At 41.4% G+C, this 16,372-nt stretch overlaps 2 protein-coding genes across 9 annotated transcripts in view; both read left to right on the top strand.

The window, feature by feature from the left end:
* Positions 1 to 10,472, top strand: part of CCP110 (centriolar coiled-coil protein 110) — a 24,255-nt gene extending 13,783 nt beyond the window's left edge. For 5 of the 8 annotated variants that reach the window (XM_019666912.1, XM_019666911.1, XM_019666910.1 and 2 more), the window contains exons 7-16: positions 631 to 805; positions 1,371 to 1,510; positions 1,805 to 1,921; positions 2,492 to 2,593; positions 2,696 to 2,812; positions 4,371 to 4,444; positions 5,006 to 5,068; positions 5,739 to 5,801; positions 6,293 to 6,378; positions 8,721 to 10,472. In XM_019666912.1, coding sequence (XP_019522457.1) covers positions 631 to 805; positions 1,371 to 1,510; positions 1,805 to 1,921; positions 2,492 to 2,593; positions 2,696 to 2,812; positions 4,371 to 4,444; positions 5,006 to 5,068; positions 5,739 to 5,801; positions 6,293 to 6,378; positions 8,721 to 8,773 — 990 coding nt within the window. In that variant the 3' untranslated portion in view covers positions 8,774 to 10,472. The remainder of the gene's footprint in view (positions 1 to 630; positions 806 to 1,370; positions 1,511 to 1,804; positions 1,922 to 2,491; positions 2,594 to 2,695; positions 2,813 to 4,370; positions 4,445 to 5,005; positions 5,069 to 5,738; positions 5,802 to 6,292; positions 6,379 to 8,720) is intronic. The other 3 variants (XM_019666913.1, XM_019666915.1, XM_019666914.1) reach the window with 3 other exon arrangements.
* A 2,485-nt stretch (positions 10,473 to 12,957) lies between these two features.
* VPS35L (VPS35 endosomal protein sorting factor like) overlaps positions 12,958 to 16,372 on the top strand; it is a 103,581-nt gene continuing 100,166 nt past the window's right edge. Inside the window, exon 1 of the mRNA XM_019666883.1 lies at positions 12,958 to 13,035. Coding sequence (XP_019522428.1) covers positions 13,019 to 13,035 — 17 coding nt within the window. The 5' untranslated portion in view covers positions 12,958 to 13,018. The remainder of the gene's footprint in view (positions 13,036 to 16,372) is intronic.

Genomic DNA, 16,372 nt, shown 5'->3' with positions numbered 1-16,372 from the left:
TGTCTTTGTAAGACACTCCAGGATTTTGCTTGTTGTACCTGGAGTGCTTTTCCATGCACACAACACAGATATGATTAGATAAGATATGATTAGAAATGATCGAAAAATGGGTACAGCGGTCTGGTAGGGTTAATCTAAAGGAGTCATTGATTTTGATACATGGGTAATATTTTTATTGCCAGAATGTGAGGTTTAATATTGGATTATCAGAAAAAGTCATCAGGCATTTTTGCAACGAAAAACATAGAAAAAATACGTCATGACTTCCAACAACCCAATATTTAGAGTCTTATCTAAAAATAATGTAGAATTTATCGGAAGATACTTTATTCAACCCTTGGTTCAACATTTAATATCTTTAAAAAGTATTTTATAAATAGATGCTGAACTCTGCATTCTGCGAGAGTATATCATAAGAGGAAGACACTTGTTTTAAGATTCTAATTGTTAATATGTCACATTTTAAAATCAATTAAATAAGTTGTGAATTTTATCTGAGGGAGGAAAACCTGAAATAGATGGTAATTTTTTGATAATTATACATACTTTTAGCTAAGCCTAAAGTGATAGTACTTTGGAATACAATTGAACAAAATACCTAGTGTGTTATAATGAACTGTTCTCGTACAGGAAATAGAAGAACAGGAGAAAATGTTCAAAGAGAAGGTGCCTACAACGGAAGCCCCTGAATTGGGTGTTAACGGGGCGGAGGCCTTAGAATGGAGGCGAGTAAGCGATTCTGGCCTGCTAGAGACGATGCTGTCTCACATGGACTCGCTTCACACGTCCAACTCGAATAGTTCGGGTAAATATTTACAAATCCTTTTCCATTTGAAAAAAATTATCCTATAGTAAGGTATTTCATTTGCCGCAATTTAAAATTGTAGCTTTCTTCTTCAAATAATTCCATGTCCAACCCGCAGCCATTGGCCAGCTGCTTAGTAACTAGTGAACAAATAATAGCAGTAGATCAAAGACGGGAGCAGGTGTTCATGAGAAAAGCCACCTTAACAAAGGAAATATCAGGAAACTTGACCTAGAGTCCAGGCTTTGTTCCTTCATGCAGCAGGTGACTTGCTTCAAAGGAAAGCACAGGTTGCTATCTCCAGAGTGATCTTGAATTACTCCATGTAATTCCTCAGTCCCTGTAAGAGCTTATCTTCACGTCATCAGTTATCCCGAGATGCTGTCCGTGTTGAAAAGATCCACCTGGTGCCTAAGCTTCAATTCCATAAATATTTCAAGTCTGCCTGTGGATCAGGTTCAGAGGCAGTTGTTATTCGTAATGATTGTCAGAAGTGTTCATTTGGGTGTTTTGCATATTCTGCTTATGTGACATCGAGTATAATACTATGTGTCTATTTCCCCAGCTTTCACAAATTCTGCCCTACAACATAGCTTTGGCTCTGTGAATGAAGCACCATTCTACCTCTGGGGATCATCAACCGGTGGCTTGGCCAAACTCCTAGTAACAAGGCCTTCTGGAAGGGCCATCACTAAATGGTCTCAGGTGGGCAAACTTAACGATGTATAACATATGTGTCTGTCCCTCTTCTGTCTGTCAGTCTGTCTATTATTTAGCTATCTTTCTGTATTTTTAAAAGAGCTACATTTTCTTAGGTTGTACAAATGAGCACGAATATTCTTGCCATACATCAAGTAGCTTATTAGCTTTTATTAGAGATGAAACTACACAGAACAGACATATTTAGAAGAACTTAGTTCGTTGTAATAGATTAAGAAAAACAATCTTGAGTATAATGCTTAGATTCTTAAAACACTGTGTGTATCTCATTTCTTCTAGGCTTTCAGTCCGGAAGTACAAGCAAAATTTAATAAAATAACTGCTGTGGCAAAAGGATTTCTTACTCGTAGGCTCATGCAGACAGATAAACTGAAGCAACTTCAACAAACTGTGAAAGTAAGATTGTTGTAAATCATTTGTATTTCACTCTCTCAGTTTTTATCAGTCTTGTGACAGCTGGGTTGACAAATTAGTTCAGAACTTGGGCAGATCAAACATTTTTTAGTTACTGTAACAGGCAGTTTTAGAAATCTGATTATTAATCTCATTCAGATAATTTTTAAAAATACATAAGTGAAGTAGCTTGTGTATTTTCATCTTACTTTAAATGAAGAGCTATTTGACTTCTAATAAGTAACAGTTTTGTGTTCTTAGTAATTTTGGGGGGTTTTTTTGGTGTTTTTTTTTTTAAATTTTACTGGGACACAGCCATGGGCACTGGTTACACATTGCTTTCATGCTACAATGACATAGTCGACTCTTTTAGGGAGGGCGCAGCTCACAGTGGCCCATGCGGGGATCGAATCAGCAACCTTGGTGTTATCAGCCCCATGCTCTAACCAACTGAGCTAACTGGTCACCCCAAGTAATTTTGGATTGACTGAAGAAAAAAACCAAAAAGGAACTCCAGTGATCATGAATCTTTCTAGAAAAATAGTTGCTGAAGGAGCATTTTTTTTCTTTGAGGACACTATGGAATTCCTCAGAAGTTTTCAGTCTGAAGGACCATTAAAGAGAGGGGCTGTTTCCGCGCAGGACGCTTCTCTTCAGGACAGGGTGTTGGCTCAGGTAAGGTTGCAGGTCCTGAGGCTTTGGGAAATGGCATGTTTTATGTCTCTCACTCACCCACAGTTTTTCAATGGGTACAATGTGTTTTTCCTTTGAACCTAGTTGCGAGCTGCCCTCTACGGTATTCATGACATATTCTTTGTGATGGATGCAGCTGAAAGAATGTCTATTCTACGTCACGACCGAGAAGCTCGCAAGGAGAAAATGCTCAGGCAAATGGTACGTTATCTGAGCTTTTCATTAATGAGTGAAAACAATTTCTTCTCCAGTCACAAAGTACTTCTGCCATCAGATGTGTGGGTTTTTCCCCCACACCAACCGGTTCTTTGACACAGGCTGGATATCTTACTTAACTCAGTTCTGAGACTGCCTGCCTGGAGTTATCAGATACTGCAAGGTAACGAGGCAGTTCAGACCGCCCCCACCTCAGACACTAATTGCAAGTCCCAGGTTGTCACTTGTACTTCTGACTGATGGCTCTAAATCAAGGTTCCCATGGTCCCTCCTTGTGGTCAGTGATTTTCTAGGGTGGCTCTCAGAACTCAGGGACACACTTCCTTGCAGTTACTGGTTTATTATAGAATAAAGGAGTAGCCAGCCAGATGAAGGGACGCGTAGGGCGAGGTCTGGAAGCGTCCTGAGAGCCGGAGCTTGGGGCCATCTTCCCGGCTCATGCATGTGTGCACTAACCTGGAAGCTCTCTGAACTGAAGGGATTTTTATGGAGACTTCATCATGTAGACATGATCAATTATTCGCTCAGTTTTTAGCCCATTTCCTGTCTCTGGAGGATAGGGGATGAGGCTGAACATTTCAAGCTGCTAATCATACTTGGCCTTTCTGATAACAAGCCGCCTTCCATGGGTCCACCCAGAGTCACCTCATTGGAACACTCGTATCACCCAGAAAATTCCAGTGGTTTAGGAGCTCTGTGTCAGGAACCAGTGTCAAAGACCAAACAGTAGAACAAAAGATGCTTCTACCAACCGTATCACTCAGACAACAAGGGTTTTAGGAGCTTTGCTCTGTGTTAGGAACTTGGGCCAAAAACCGAATATTAGCAGGAACCAGGGGCAGAAACATACACACACACACACACACACACACACACACACACACACACACACACATATTCCTTTGTATCTCACAGTGAGGTTCTTCTCTGTTGACGTCATCACCCTTCCTACAGTTCTTAAGCACAGGGAATTCCCAGGATTACCAGGAACATTTAAATCTGTAGGTGGATTTAAAAGAAATTAGTGAAAGAATTCCTTCCTACAGTTCTTAAGCACAGGGAATTCCCAGGATTACCAGGAACATTTAAATCTATAGGTGGATTTAAAAGAAATTAGTGAAAGAATTACCCCTGGTTTTGCGACTGGATTTTGGAGCTGAAGCTTTGAATGTTGCTTGGATGGCTTATAGAAAACTATCATTTGCTCCCGGTGGAATTTTCTTAAAACTGTCACGTGGCTTTTGCCTCTTTTGGAAATCAGAGTAAGAAAACATGCTCCAAGTTCATTTGAAATAGATCAATATTGGAGATGTGTGGTTTAAATCAATGATCTTAGTGTGGTTGGCAAAAGAAAAACAAGCAAATTTCATATTTCATTGGGAAAATAATTTCAGTTTTTAAAAATCAGACGGCTTCAGTTATAAAGACAAAGTTAAAGTTCAAAATGCTAGCAAGAGATGCTCGCCCGCGCCATTGGAGATCATCCTGTGCTTAGTGGTATTACGGGGTCTGCTAGAGCTTTACCTTACTTTTGTGTTTAAAGGATAAAATGAAGAGTCCGCGTGTGGCTCTTTCAGCTGCAACACAGAAGTCTCTTGACAGGAAGAAGTACATGAAGTAAGTTTTTGTTGTGTCATGTTACATTCATTTAATTATTATCAAACCAATTAATTTTAGTTATTGGTTGGTGTGTTTGTACACTCATATTAGAAATAAGGAACAGTTCACTTTTCTGCAGCTGAACTGATAGAAATCCCCTTTTAAAACAAGTTTTATTAAAATGAGGTGGTAAAATCTGATTTCATCTTCAGATAAATGTATTAACTACTAAATTTGGCAGTGTTCAACTTGTATAATTGGTAGCCAATCAAACAATCTTAAACATAGTTCATCCTTTATATTCAGTGTTAATTTTATATCTGTTAAATATATTCTTTTTCTAATATCCTAAAGACTTCATGGGAGGAGAAACTTAACGCAAAGAATATTTTAATCACGATCTTATTCAAACCCTTGTTCCTTGACAGTAGTTTTTAGTATGCTTACCATAGATCTTTCAGTGATATGCCAACATTTAAATGACGATTTGTTTCTGCCATCCTATATCACATTTGTAAACATGTTTTTCTCCCTTTCTAAATACATTGTTTATATGTCCTTATTTTTATACTGTGCTAGAGCTGCTGAAATGGGAATGCCAAATAAGAAATTTCTGGTTAAACAAAATCCTTCTGAAACAAGGTAAGAAAAATCACTTAGTCTCAGTGAGAGACATTTTTTTTTTCCCCCAAAGGAAAGAAAATGTTATAAATCCTGAGCTTGCTTTTTGCTGGCTCTGATCCACGTTCCATCAGTAAGACTCCCAGTTCAGTTGGAGGATCGCAGAGTCAGAATCCATATTAACACCTGGTCCTGTACCTGGTCACATGTCAGGTCTGGAGTGTTCGGTGGGACATGCTGTCTCTGGTGGAAATTTGAGCCCCATATGTCCTGAGTTCAGCCCACAATCCAGGGTGGGTCTTTGATACTTATTTAAAAACCTTAGAAAGCTAGCTTAATATTTCTGACCTGTTTTCTACTCTTATAAGAGTGAAGTTTCTTCTCTCAGATGTTCGAAAGGAAATTGGCTTTTGGAAAGTATATAAATAAATTATCTAAAAGCAGAGGGATTAATACTTATGTTGGACATCTCTTTCCTGACAAAACCCTAAGGTTTGGGCTCTTGTTGAACACAATATACGACTGTATTAATCTGCTTTAAGCATTTTGCTTTGTGTTGCACTACGATATCGGCCATAGCATTGTATAGATGGCTCCCACACCTCACTGTTACCATCTTTCATCTATTGAAAGAAATTGAGGGGAAGAAGGAATTTATCCTGTTGAATTAAGTTTTTGTTTACTTTGACAGCAGAGTCCTTCAGCCAAACCAAGGACAGAACGCTCCTGTTCACAGGCTGCTTAGCAGGCAAGGGTAAGCACGTGACACACACGGGCATTAAAACATATTCAAACCGAGATTAGCTTTGAGGGGAAAATCATTTAGTGCTCTTTATATAAAGGAGAACTATTTTCCAGATGTGATATTTTTTATAATATCAAAATCTTTTAAAGTTCTGTGTTCAGAGATAACCCTTTGGTGTTTTGTTGTGTATTATATTTTAATTATCTTCTGTTGGCATGTTTTTCCTCTTCATTTCATACCATTTGGCTCATTATGTATCGTAAGCATCTGTATAGTAAGTTCAGCATCACCAAAGTGATTCTTCAGCAAAGCGGGAGCTGTGCTTTCTAGTCTCCTGCTGAAGCCAAAGTACAGCTTCCTTATATGAGCATGTAGAAGACTGAAGTTCTTTTCAAATTTATTTTGCTAAGAACAGTTGATGCAGAACGGTTGCTTTCTTTGAATGTTGAACATTTAGACCTTAATGCAAGTGACTTATTACTTTTTTTATATTCAATTAGAACCCCTAAGACAGCAGTGAAGGGGGTTGTGCAAAATAGACAGAAGTCTTCACAGAGCAGAGTGCCTAACAGAGCGCCTGTGTCAGGTGTGTAGCCACGAGTCCCTGAAGCCCATTCGAAAGAAAGACGTGCACAAGCTGCCCCGTCACACAGGCCACACATGTGGGGCCTGTTGTCTGTCCTTGCCACCATCGTCCTGGCATATTCACAGCCACTCCTGGTAGTGATCATTTGTGTTAGCATTTTGTGGCAGTCGGAAGACTTAGGAACACAGTGGTTCCAACTTTGATTTCTGCAATAATTCCATGGAAACACTGTGTTTTTTTAAATCTGAAAAATGGGTAGAATTATACTTAATTCAGAAACCTTTTTATAAATGAGTGCAATGCGATAATGTCTGATGTCTCCATCTGTGCATGTTCAGTTTGGGGGAAGCGTACCCCCCAGGAATGCTGTCTGCACAAAGGGGAAGGTTTCTCCCTCTGACCACAAGATCACGTGTGAATATGACAGGTGGGAGGGTGAGTTTTGTTTTGGGTTTTTTTCCCCTTAATCTTTTGCTCAATAAGAAGCTTGAGCTAATTCTCTCTTTATGTTCATTATTTGAGGATTATTTAAGGGCTAAATTAAAAACTATTTTTAAATTCTATGTATGGTGGCAAGAAGACAGACTGAATGTTGAGCTAATGCAAAACTCTTAAGCTAATGTTTTAATGTTTTAGGTATCTTTGTTAAGACCCTTTGATAAGCTCACCCGAAATTACATGATCCATTAAAAATACTTTCCATACTGCTTTTTTTAACCATACTGCTTTTTCAGCAGTTAAAAGAAACCTAAGTTAATTACTAGGCAATGAAAATGAAATCTTTAATCAATTCTAATATCATTAATATGCAATTAACATACTTTAGAGCTTTTACTACTGAGTGATTTCCTCCAAATTAGGAGGGAACAAGCAACATAAGAAATGTTTTCATGTTTTCATCATTTGTTTACATAAGTTCAAAGAAGGAACAAGATATTGATCGTAGCTTGGAAATGATTGCTGACCATTTGCAAGTATAGAGTGAATTCAATTCATAATTTTGCATATATCGAGGATAATTTAAATACCATCTTTTAGAAGTCACCGTGAGTTACAGTCAGTGGGTTCTTTTCAAGGGGATTATATAATTGAAGATCCCACTTATTCCAGAGATAGTCAGAGTCAGCTGGTCTGAAAGATTACCAGAAGAATGCAGACCAAAGCCATATCTGTTGCTTGCGAAGTTATATGGAATTTTAAGACATTTTCAGTGTTTTCCCCATGTTAGTGTTACATCCTAGCTAGTTGGCAAATCACTGAGGAATTAGTATTATTTTGCCTAATATTATGTCTTTGCCACAGTGATTGTCTCCACGTTCTTTCTCATGCATTTCATCTCCACTTTTTGTCATTTGTGAACCTATAAGCAAAATAACTACTGTTTTTATTCAGTAATACTCAACAGTGTAAAGACGGAGTCACTGCAGTTGATAACACACAATGAAGTTCAGTATTTAGAACTATTGTGGTTCAATTGCATTGCAACATAATTATTAATATAATACAAACGAACTTAACCCTTAAATGAACATGTGTAATTAGTATGTATCCAAACAAGTACAAAAATTCTTGCCTATGTTTTCTAAAGATTTACTTATACAAGAGTGCAATTTCGGTGATTGAAAAAGACTCAAGAACTTTATTCTTTTACATAAAGTGAAAATTTGGGATATGACTGATTAAAATTCTAACTTTGAGTCTCAACACTGGGATCCATAGTTGTTCTTGAAAAGATGACTCTTGCCTGCTTAGATTTTTAATGGCCTGGATGATGTTTCAAACAAATTTGAAATTACGCTTCGATTTGATCTTCATGGAGAACAAACCCTTTATTAAGCAATTTAGAGGAAACTCATTTTTGTTATGGTGATAGAATGTCATACTTCCACCGAAGTAGGATTCTAAGGAAGTCAAATTTTGCTGCAAAGCACTTCAAGTTGTTTATAGTTTTTACAAACTGAATTACTAAACCCCGGACCTCATGTTCTAAAACATATTTGCTCATTTGATGTTTTATGCTTGGCACGAGTTAATAATGAAATTCAGAAACCGCTAATTAAAACAGAGTAGGAGGCAATAATACAAAATAGTTAAGGAAAGCAACAGATCAGGTCAAACTGGGTTCTGAGTCACTACATTACTTACTCTCCTGTCTCAGTTTTATTATCTTTAAAATAGAGGTAACAATTTCTGTCTCAGGATTAATTTATGTAAGGATTAAATATGATAATGTGTATTGCTTAGTTCAGTGCCCGGTACATATTATAGTACGCACTCATTAAATGCTATCGTTACAGAAAAACTAACATTGAGAAATAATATTAGTTTTGCTCTATTTTTAGGAGTATATGCAGGAAAAATCCAAAGAAAGCGGCCAAATGTTGCGACAATTTAAGAAGACAACATTCGTTAGGATAAAGAAGGGGAGAGGGTTCCATCCATATTATTATCTCTGCCCAGGACTGTATTTCGCCCTGGACTCTGTTTACACAGACGAAGCGATATGGGAGGGCTGAGCAGTTATCCGGACAGTTGGGTCAGTCTGGCCAGTTCCTTCCCCACGTTCCTCTTAATATTAGGTTTGGGTGAGGACAAATTAGTAGTTAGTTAATTGACTCAGCTCTTTGCTTAACCTGTACAAACATACATTTCTTTTATGTACCCAGATGTCTGCTGAGAACCTTTGTCTAAACTTAAAAGGCTATTTGGGTTTATTTCTAGAAAATATTGAAAAGGTGTGATAAATTTCATTCCTCTCTGCAGACTGATGGCTAAACTTGATAAGCAAATCAGATACTGTTTTGTTCAAGGGGAGATGATTGCAGAAGAATGTGTTCCCCTGGTTTTGTAACAAAGCTCTGATTAACCTCTCAGTCTTCATATTCTTGAACTGACAGGAGGACCACACAGGCTAAAAGACTTGCCAGCTGAGTGTGGTCCACCCACCATTTACCTCCAAAACAGCTGGGGTTCACCGTATCGGTCGCAAGTACACCTTCCTCGCAACAGCTAACTGTCTTACAGAACTGTTAGGTTTAATGTATGTCCCCCCGGTCCTCTTAGAAACATCTCTACTAAATCATAAAGTCTTTCTGTGGAGGGTGACAACTTTGGTGAAGATAGCACAGTCTTCTCAACCGTAATGGCTTTTAGGCATGCATCATTATTACACTCGTGTCTGTAACGTAGAATGACGCGCTGCATGCAGTTTTATTTTCTATTAGTCTGTATATTTTGATTCTTCATAGTCTGCCTTTTCTAGCATGCTTGATTTAGGAAAGAATAAAGGGCTACATAATCATAAATTCAGATTTTCAAATGAGATAGTAATATTGTCTAATTGAAATTAAGCATTACTCAAGAGACACTGATTTTTAAGGTTTTTTTCATCACTAACATAGTCATTTAAAATACAAACCAAAAAAATGTTACCAAGGGAACATGATTTTCTGAAAGAGAATGTCAGTTAATTTATCGTACCATTTTCAAAAAGGGCTTTGTGCTTCTCACATAAAATTGGGATTGTGTACATTTAATGTTTCTAACTTGACTTTTAAAAAGATACTGGTATTTTGAAAATGCAGACTATATATATTCTTAATATCCTTTTAAGAATGTGGAGATAAAGATTGTTTTCTTTGCTTTTTCTGTTCTATTTTAATTTAACTTTTATATCCAGGTGTAGACAGAAAGTAATAACCTAGTCTGGGTGTAAACTTGATTTTCCTTATTGAGATGTATCATTGATTGAATAAGTGAACCAGGAAATTAGAAGACAGTCAAAAATGTTTGTTTACCAGTTTGCTTTTTGTAGGGAAAGTATATCAAATTATCTTAATATGATACATTGTGCTTTATCGTTCTGAAAACTCAGGAGACAGCTTACTCATATCATCGTGGGTCTTTCCAGTAAGATAGATACTAAAAGTTTTGTGTACACTAATGCAAATTAGCTAAAACAAATAGTATGTTTTGGAGAAAGTTAAAACTAGTTTTAGATTAAGGATGAGAAACTTGAGTGTTTTTTTCATTTAAAGATAAGAGCTTGTGTGTTTTACATTTTTTTATTGTTCACAGCTTTTTCTCATAAAAGTGCCAGACATTGTGCTTTTAATGGATTTTTATTTATTTTTTGTTATTTTTGTTATTTTTACTTTGAAGTGGAATGTCCATTAATGTAAATTGTATTTATTTTTATACTTTAATTTTCACTAGTTTTGCTTCTAGGCAAAAGGCAAAATAAACTTTTCATCTTAAAGGAAATCCAGTTTGATCTTTTATTTACCAAGGAAAGGACTATTAAGGGATAGATATTAAAAAGTATCTGGCCCAAACGTTAATACTGTAATATGATCTTTTTTTTACAATTAAATGCCCCATGAAAGGTATATCCCACTATTTAATATGTAACCTACACCAGTGCTTATTCCAGCATTAGATTTTGCATGAGTTGGGCTTTTCAGAAGGCAGAAGGTTCACTACTGCTGGAACTGTCTTGGCTTATTAAGAGCTAGAAGTCTGCGAAGGAGCCAATGGGAGAGAATGCTGAGGCTGAAGCGCACATCAAAGCTGCATTCACACGGCTCTAAGAGTGCAGCTCTTACTACTGCTTCATAGGCTCCTGTGGGAGATTAGCCCCTCACTTACCCGTGCCACCCTTTAACTCTTGTGCATTTCATGTGTTGAGAATAATGGCGATGACTGGAAACTGCTTATTACTCATACTGGAGATGAAGAGCATTTCTATCGGGTGTCACTGTTCCATGAACAGCCACAGGCAACCCCTCCACCTCCTGAAAAGTAATAGTTATAAAAAAACAAGCAAATAGAGTTGGAATGCCTTATCTCTAAGGGACCACAGTGGGCATCCTTACAGGTTATAAAAGTAATTTTAGCAAACAAAGGAGACTTTAGTTGTTGAATACAGCAAATCGAACTGGAAAATGGTGCTGTGGTCTCACGTCCTTGATCAGGGTCTAAAGACAGCTCTGAGGGCAAAAATGGTGTCCAGCCACAATTAGACAACAAGAAAATACTACCTTTTCACTTACTTATGTAATTAGTGCCTTTTTGGGTCAGATTCTCTGTGACTCAAGTCTTCAGTTTCTTGAGGTGATTGGCAAAGTTGCCACCTAAACTGTGCTTTTGCTTCTCAGCCTGTGCTGGGGGGAAATCCCTTATTCACACTTTCCATGAGTTTTAACAACCTGTTTCAGGGTTCCTCGCATTGTCTGTATAATACACGTGACTACGGTTGACCATGCGCTGGCGTCACATCGCACGCAGGCCTCCTCCGCCTGCAGTGGCCAGTCCCTCTGCTTACCTCTCACGGGGCTGTCGTTATACGTGCAGAAGCCCAGGCCCCGCCCCAGGCCTGAGTCAGAACCTGCATTTTTTAACCAGATGCCCAGGAGAGTCCGCGCTTCCAAGCCTGAGAAGCACCGCTTTAGGATGCGTCGCGTGGTAGGCTGTCGTGGAAAGAAAAGCTGCAAACACGAGGGTCACACAAGGGACAGTCTGATTCTTTTGCCTGCCTAATGATTCACCTCTTCAACCCGGTGCTGGCTATTTGCCGGGCATTTTATAATCATCTCCCTTCACCTTAACGCCCTTATTACCCTAACTTCACAGATGAAGAGACCTGCCGAGTTTCATCAAAGGGTTGAGAGGATATTCTGTGGCCTTTTCCTGAGGCAAGGGAAAAATGGGCGAGCCAGACAGATCTCGTGATTAACCAACAGTCCAGCCCCCGCTTGGGGCATTTTCTAGCCTTGGGCAGTTCACTTCCGATTTCTCCATAGTAAGTGTTTTTTTATTTCTGGGGTTTGCAGTGAGGAGTCAAGATCGGATGCAAAGTGCCCAGCACAGTGCCGGACACACATGGTAAGCATTTACTAAATGGTAAATGTTAGCAAGGCATTCTGGGATTTTTGTTTTTAAAGCCGATAAAACACTAGAATACATAAGTTCCGTGGTCGAAAGGAATGAAGGTGGATACCTTCATAAAAACGTACAGCTTTGCCAAGTGGGGTGAAACGCTAACCCCAGTTTCCCCTTGTGGTTTAAGTTCCAGTTGAAGGCTGTCGTGCTGGGACCTAGGGCAGCCTTTAGTGACCCAGGTTGTCTGTCCTGGGAAGCGGACACCGCCAAGTGCCTAACCCTCAAAGCACCAACCAAGGGGAAAGGTTGGCTTGGGGGCGGAGGGGGGCGTGGCTTGCCCAACACAAACAGCTCATTAGTGGTAAAACCACTGGCAGGTCGAACCTAAGACCCTTCCCTCCGCCTTCTTCCCACCCCGACAGTTACTGTCATTTAGTCTGGAGTCACCTCCCGCCCCAGAGGACGCAGGTGGGCTAGAAAAACCCACTGCCCTTCACAATCATGGCGTCTGGGCAGAGCGCGCCTGCGCTCTGCGGGTGTGGGAGGGACCGCCCACAATCATGGCTCCAGGAAATGGCGCGCCTGCGCTCTGCGAGGTGGGCGACCGCCCACAATCACGGCGCCAGGGAACGGCGCGCATGCGCTCTGCAGCGCGGGCGACTGCCCCTCACAACCATGGCGGCCTGGGCGGGGCGGGGCGGTGTCTGGAAGGAAGCAAAGGGCCGGCGGCCCCAGAACAAGCGGTCACGTGCCTGGAAAGATGGCTGTCTTTCCGTGGTAAGGTGGGAGCGGCCGGTGGGCTTTGGGAAAGGGTTGCCCTTGTCTCTGGGTCTCTGTCTCGGTGTACGTCCCTGCGAGTGTGTGTGTGTGTGTGTGTGTGTGTGTGAATGAAGTGCTCTCTGTGTTGGGTGCTGGTGGAGTCTCACCCCATCCCCGGGCTGTCTTGACGGAGAGGAGCTCCCTGTAGCCGGGCCGGCGGGATCTGGGCTCTCTTCCCCGCTCCCCTAGAGAAAACTCCAGCTCCAGCTCCCGCTTTCCCAGGAGGGTTGGTGCGGGTTCTCGGGGCGCTGGATGCAGAGCAGGGCTCACTCAGTTCTGAGTCTGGACGGCTCGGGAGACCTGGCTGTTCCCTGAGCTCCTCAGTTCATCGAGAGGAGACCGGCTTTTCTCATCTGTCAAAAGGCTTACATTTGGATGAGGCACAGCCTCAGCTGGGTGCTCGCGGAAGGCTTCAGAGAGGCAGAGTCTAAAAGGAGGTTTTGCAGGATGTGTAGGAGTTCACCATGCAGAAATGGATGGCACCAGCGAAGGCTGACAGGCCTGGCCGGGCTCTTGTGGCTGGCGTTGCTGGGAGTGACCAGAGCTTCCGGCCCCCACGGGTGCTCGGAGTGCGTGGAGAACGCAAGCAAGTTGTGATGGGGATAGTGGAAATATTTGGAGATGTGATGAGCTCTCCCCTGGGTCTCAAAAAGGGAGATAATTTTCTGAGCTTTATCTCCAAATGTCGTGTAGTGGTTTACACTGAAGGAGTGAGGGAGCAAATGAAAGAATCTACGGCCCTAGACTTGAGGAAAAATCAGATACCAGGCGTAGCACGGAGACACTGCGGCGTGGGCTCCAGACCACTGCCGTAAAGCGAGTCAATCAACATTTGCTGGCAGAGGGCTTTGCCTTCAGCTTGTAAAAAAGGCAACACGTGAATGGCAGTCAAGCCAAGCGCGGTAAAAAGGAGACGTGCTTGTACAACCTGGTTTACTGCTCGATTCACAGCTGTGTTCCCTTCACCTGGCGGCCTCGAAAGGCCTCTTCTTTTGACCCTGGGAAGCAGGGTTGGATGTCCCTGAGCCCTTCTTCGCCATGTCCTTTGAGCGAGTCCTGCCCATCAGCTCTTAGGGAATCACTGAGGCGTCAACACCAAAACCATGAGAAACACTGGCTTCAGGGATCTGGAATTTTGTCATCAAAACCCAGGAAGATGGTTCTCTTTGTCTCTGCCGCCCAGTACCTTTTTACCTTTGGTGTTTTCACTTTAAATTACAGAGAGGTGCCCTAACGCCTTTTCCCATCTGAGGTCTCCGGAGTTCCTAGTCTGGCTGGGCCCGTGACATTCCTTTGTGTTGGTGTGGCACACGGTCACCATTCGGTTTCCCTACCCGACTTGTTGCTCCTTGAGTGAAAGGGACTGAGTTTTAACCATCACGGGATCCCCAGTGCCTGGCGTGGAGCTTGGCAGATAGCAGGTGCTCAGTAAAAATTATGGCGTGAAGGAGGACACCGAGGCCCAGAGGAGAAGAGTGTTTCTGTCATTGTATTTGACACATACGGTATCAGCCCTTTATTTCGTGCCAGGCACTGTGCTGAGAGCGTAACGTGCAGCGTCTCCACTGACCCTCATAACAACCCCGATTTTCAGATGAGGAAGTGGAGGCAGAAGGATGAAGCAGTTGACTTAGTCATAGAGCCCGCAAGGGACACCGAGATTGGCAGCCCAGAGCCTAGGAACTTACTCATCGTCATCAGCTGGACCTTCACTCCTGGGCCGCGGTTCCTGGGTTGCAGGCTCCCCAAACCCCGCTGTGTTGTCTTGGGTCTCCCCAGGATATCTCTTTCCTCACACTTTTTGTTTTCGCGGATGTATTTTGACCTGGCCTAATGCGTGACATGTCCAGGACACCGTGCCTCGCATTCCATGTTTCCTCTTGTGGTAACAGCACCCTTAAAAATGCCACCCTTTGGATTCGGAGTTTCTATATCGTGTTTAGATTTTACTTGGGGGGGGGGGCGGTGGGGAGTGGCTGATGCATTGTATTGTGGGAGAACAGAAGTGTGTGGCCATATTGTCATTGTGACTTAAAAAAAAAATCATTTCAAGAATGAAAATAGCTGACAAAAAACATTTAGTGGGTTTCGGCATTTCCACGATGAGGAGCTTAATCTGGTAACTGGTAGTGGAATTTCTACGTATCCATATTCTCAGGTGTAAATAATTTAAAAACGGAGCTGTCAGCCTTTAATGTGCATGTAAATTACATGGAGATTTTGTTAAAATGCAGCTCCTGATTCTGTACGTCCCGGGTTTTTAGACACTACCCAGATGATGCCCTTGCTAGGGAGGGATGCGGGGACCAGAGGCTAGACCCAGCCAGGAGTGGAGGAGTGAAAGGCTGGTCTTTTCTCTGAAGCAACTGCCAAGGAGCCAGAGGAGCCTTTTGCATTGCTGGGGGCCGAGATGATTGGGGGGCGGGGAGAGTGGGTGGGTACCAACCAGCTCTGTCAGCCCGAAAAAGAATTTTTGAGAAAATGCCCACTAGAGGTCGCTGTGAGCCTTGCCAAAGACCCAAGCGTTGAGGAAAAGGCTTTAACATCTCAGACTGCAGGGAATGGTAAGGAGCAGAGAGCAAATTTGAGGGACTAATGGGAGAAGTGATAGAAAAATAAAAATACAGAGGTGTGGCCTGACTTTCAGGAAGGATAAACGTATTCTTTTTTTAAAAGGTTTTTCCAGAACAGTGTTTATTTTCCTAAGAATTCACTCCCCACAAACTGAAAATGATTTCAAAGCTTGGTCCTTAAAAAAAAAAAGTGGACAATTAATTGCTTACTTTTTCAAGTTCTCAAGATGACTTATGGGTGATATGTAGAACTTTTGAATCCCAGAGTTGTGCTGCCTCAGTTTGCCTCCGTCTCTGTCACTTGTTGCTGTCACCTGACAAGCTACCAATACTAACAACAGCCTCAGCTTATCTGCAAATGGGCATAATCATAGCACCTACCTCCTGGGGCTGATTAAATGAGAAAATGGAGGTGAAGGGCTTGGCCCAGATCCTGGTATACAGTAAGCACATAATAAATGAGAACCTTTATTACACTGTTCCGATATAGTTCTTTTCTCAGCTATCGATTGATTTGTTAATTTTAGGGATGAAAACACATTTGCAACTGAATTTCAGGTCAGACGACATTTCTACTGATCCTATTAAATTAACCTTTCAAAATTCTATTGATAAAGTTCAGAGTGACCTGAAAGGAGGAGAACTGTGATTTGGTTTTTAAAACTTCATCCTGGCTGTCGATGGCTAATATTCCAGTGTATTCTTAGGGTTTTACTTGTTGT

This window comes from Hipposideros armiger, unplaced genomic scaffold (assembly GCF_001890085.2).
Source record: "Hipposideros armiger isolate ML-2016 unplaced genomic scaffold, ASM189008v1 scaffold_480, whole genome shotgun sequence".
Taxonomy (NCBI): Eukaryota; Metazoa; Chordata; class Mammalia; order Chiroptera; family Hipposideridae; genus Hipposideros; species Hipposideros armiger.
This window is presented reverse-complemented; position numbering and strand designations above follow the sequence as displayed.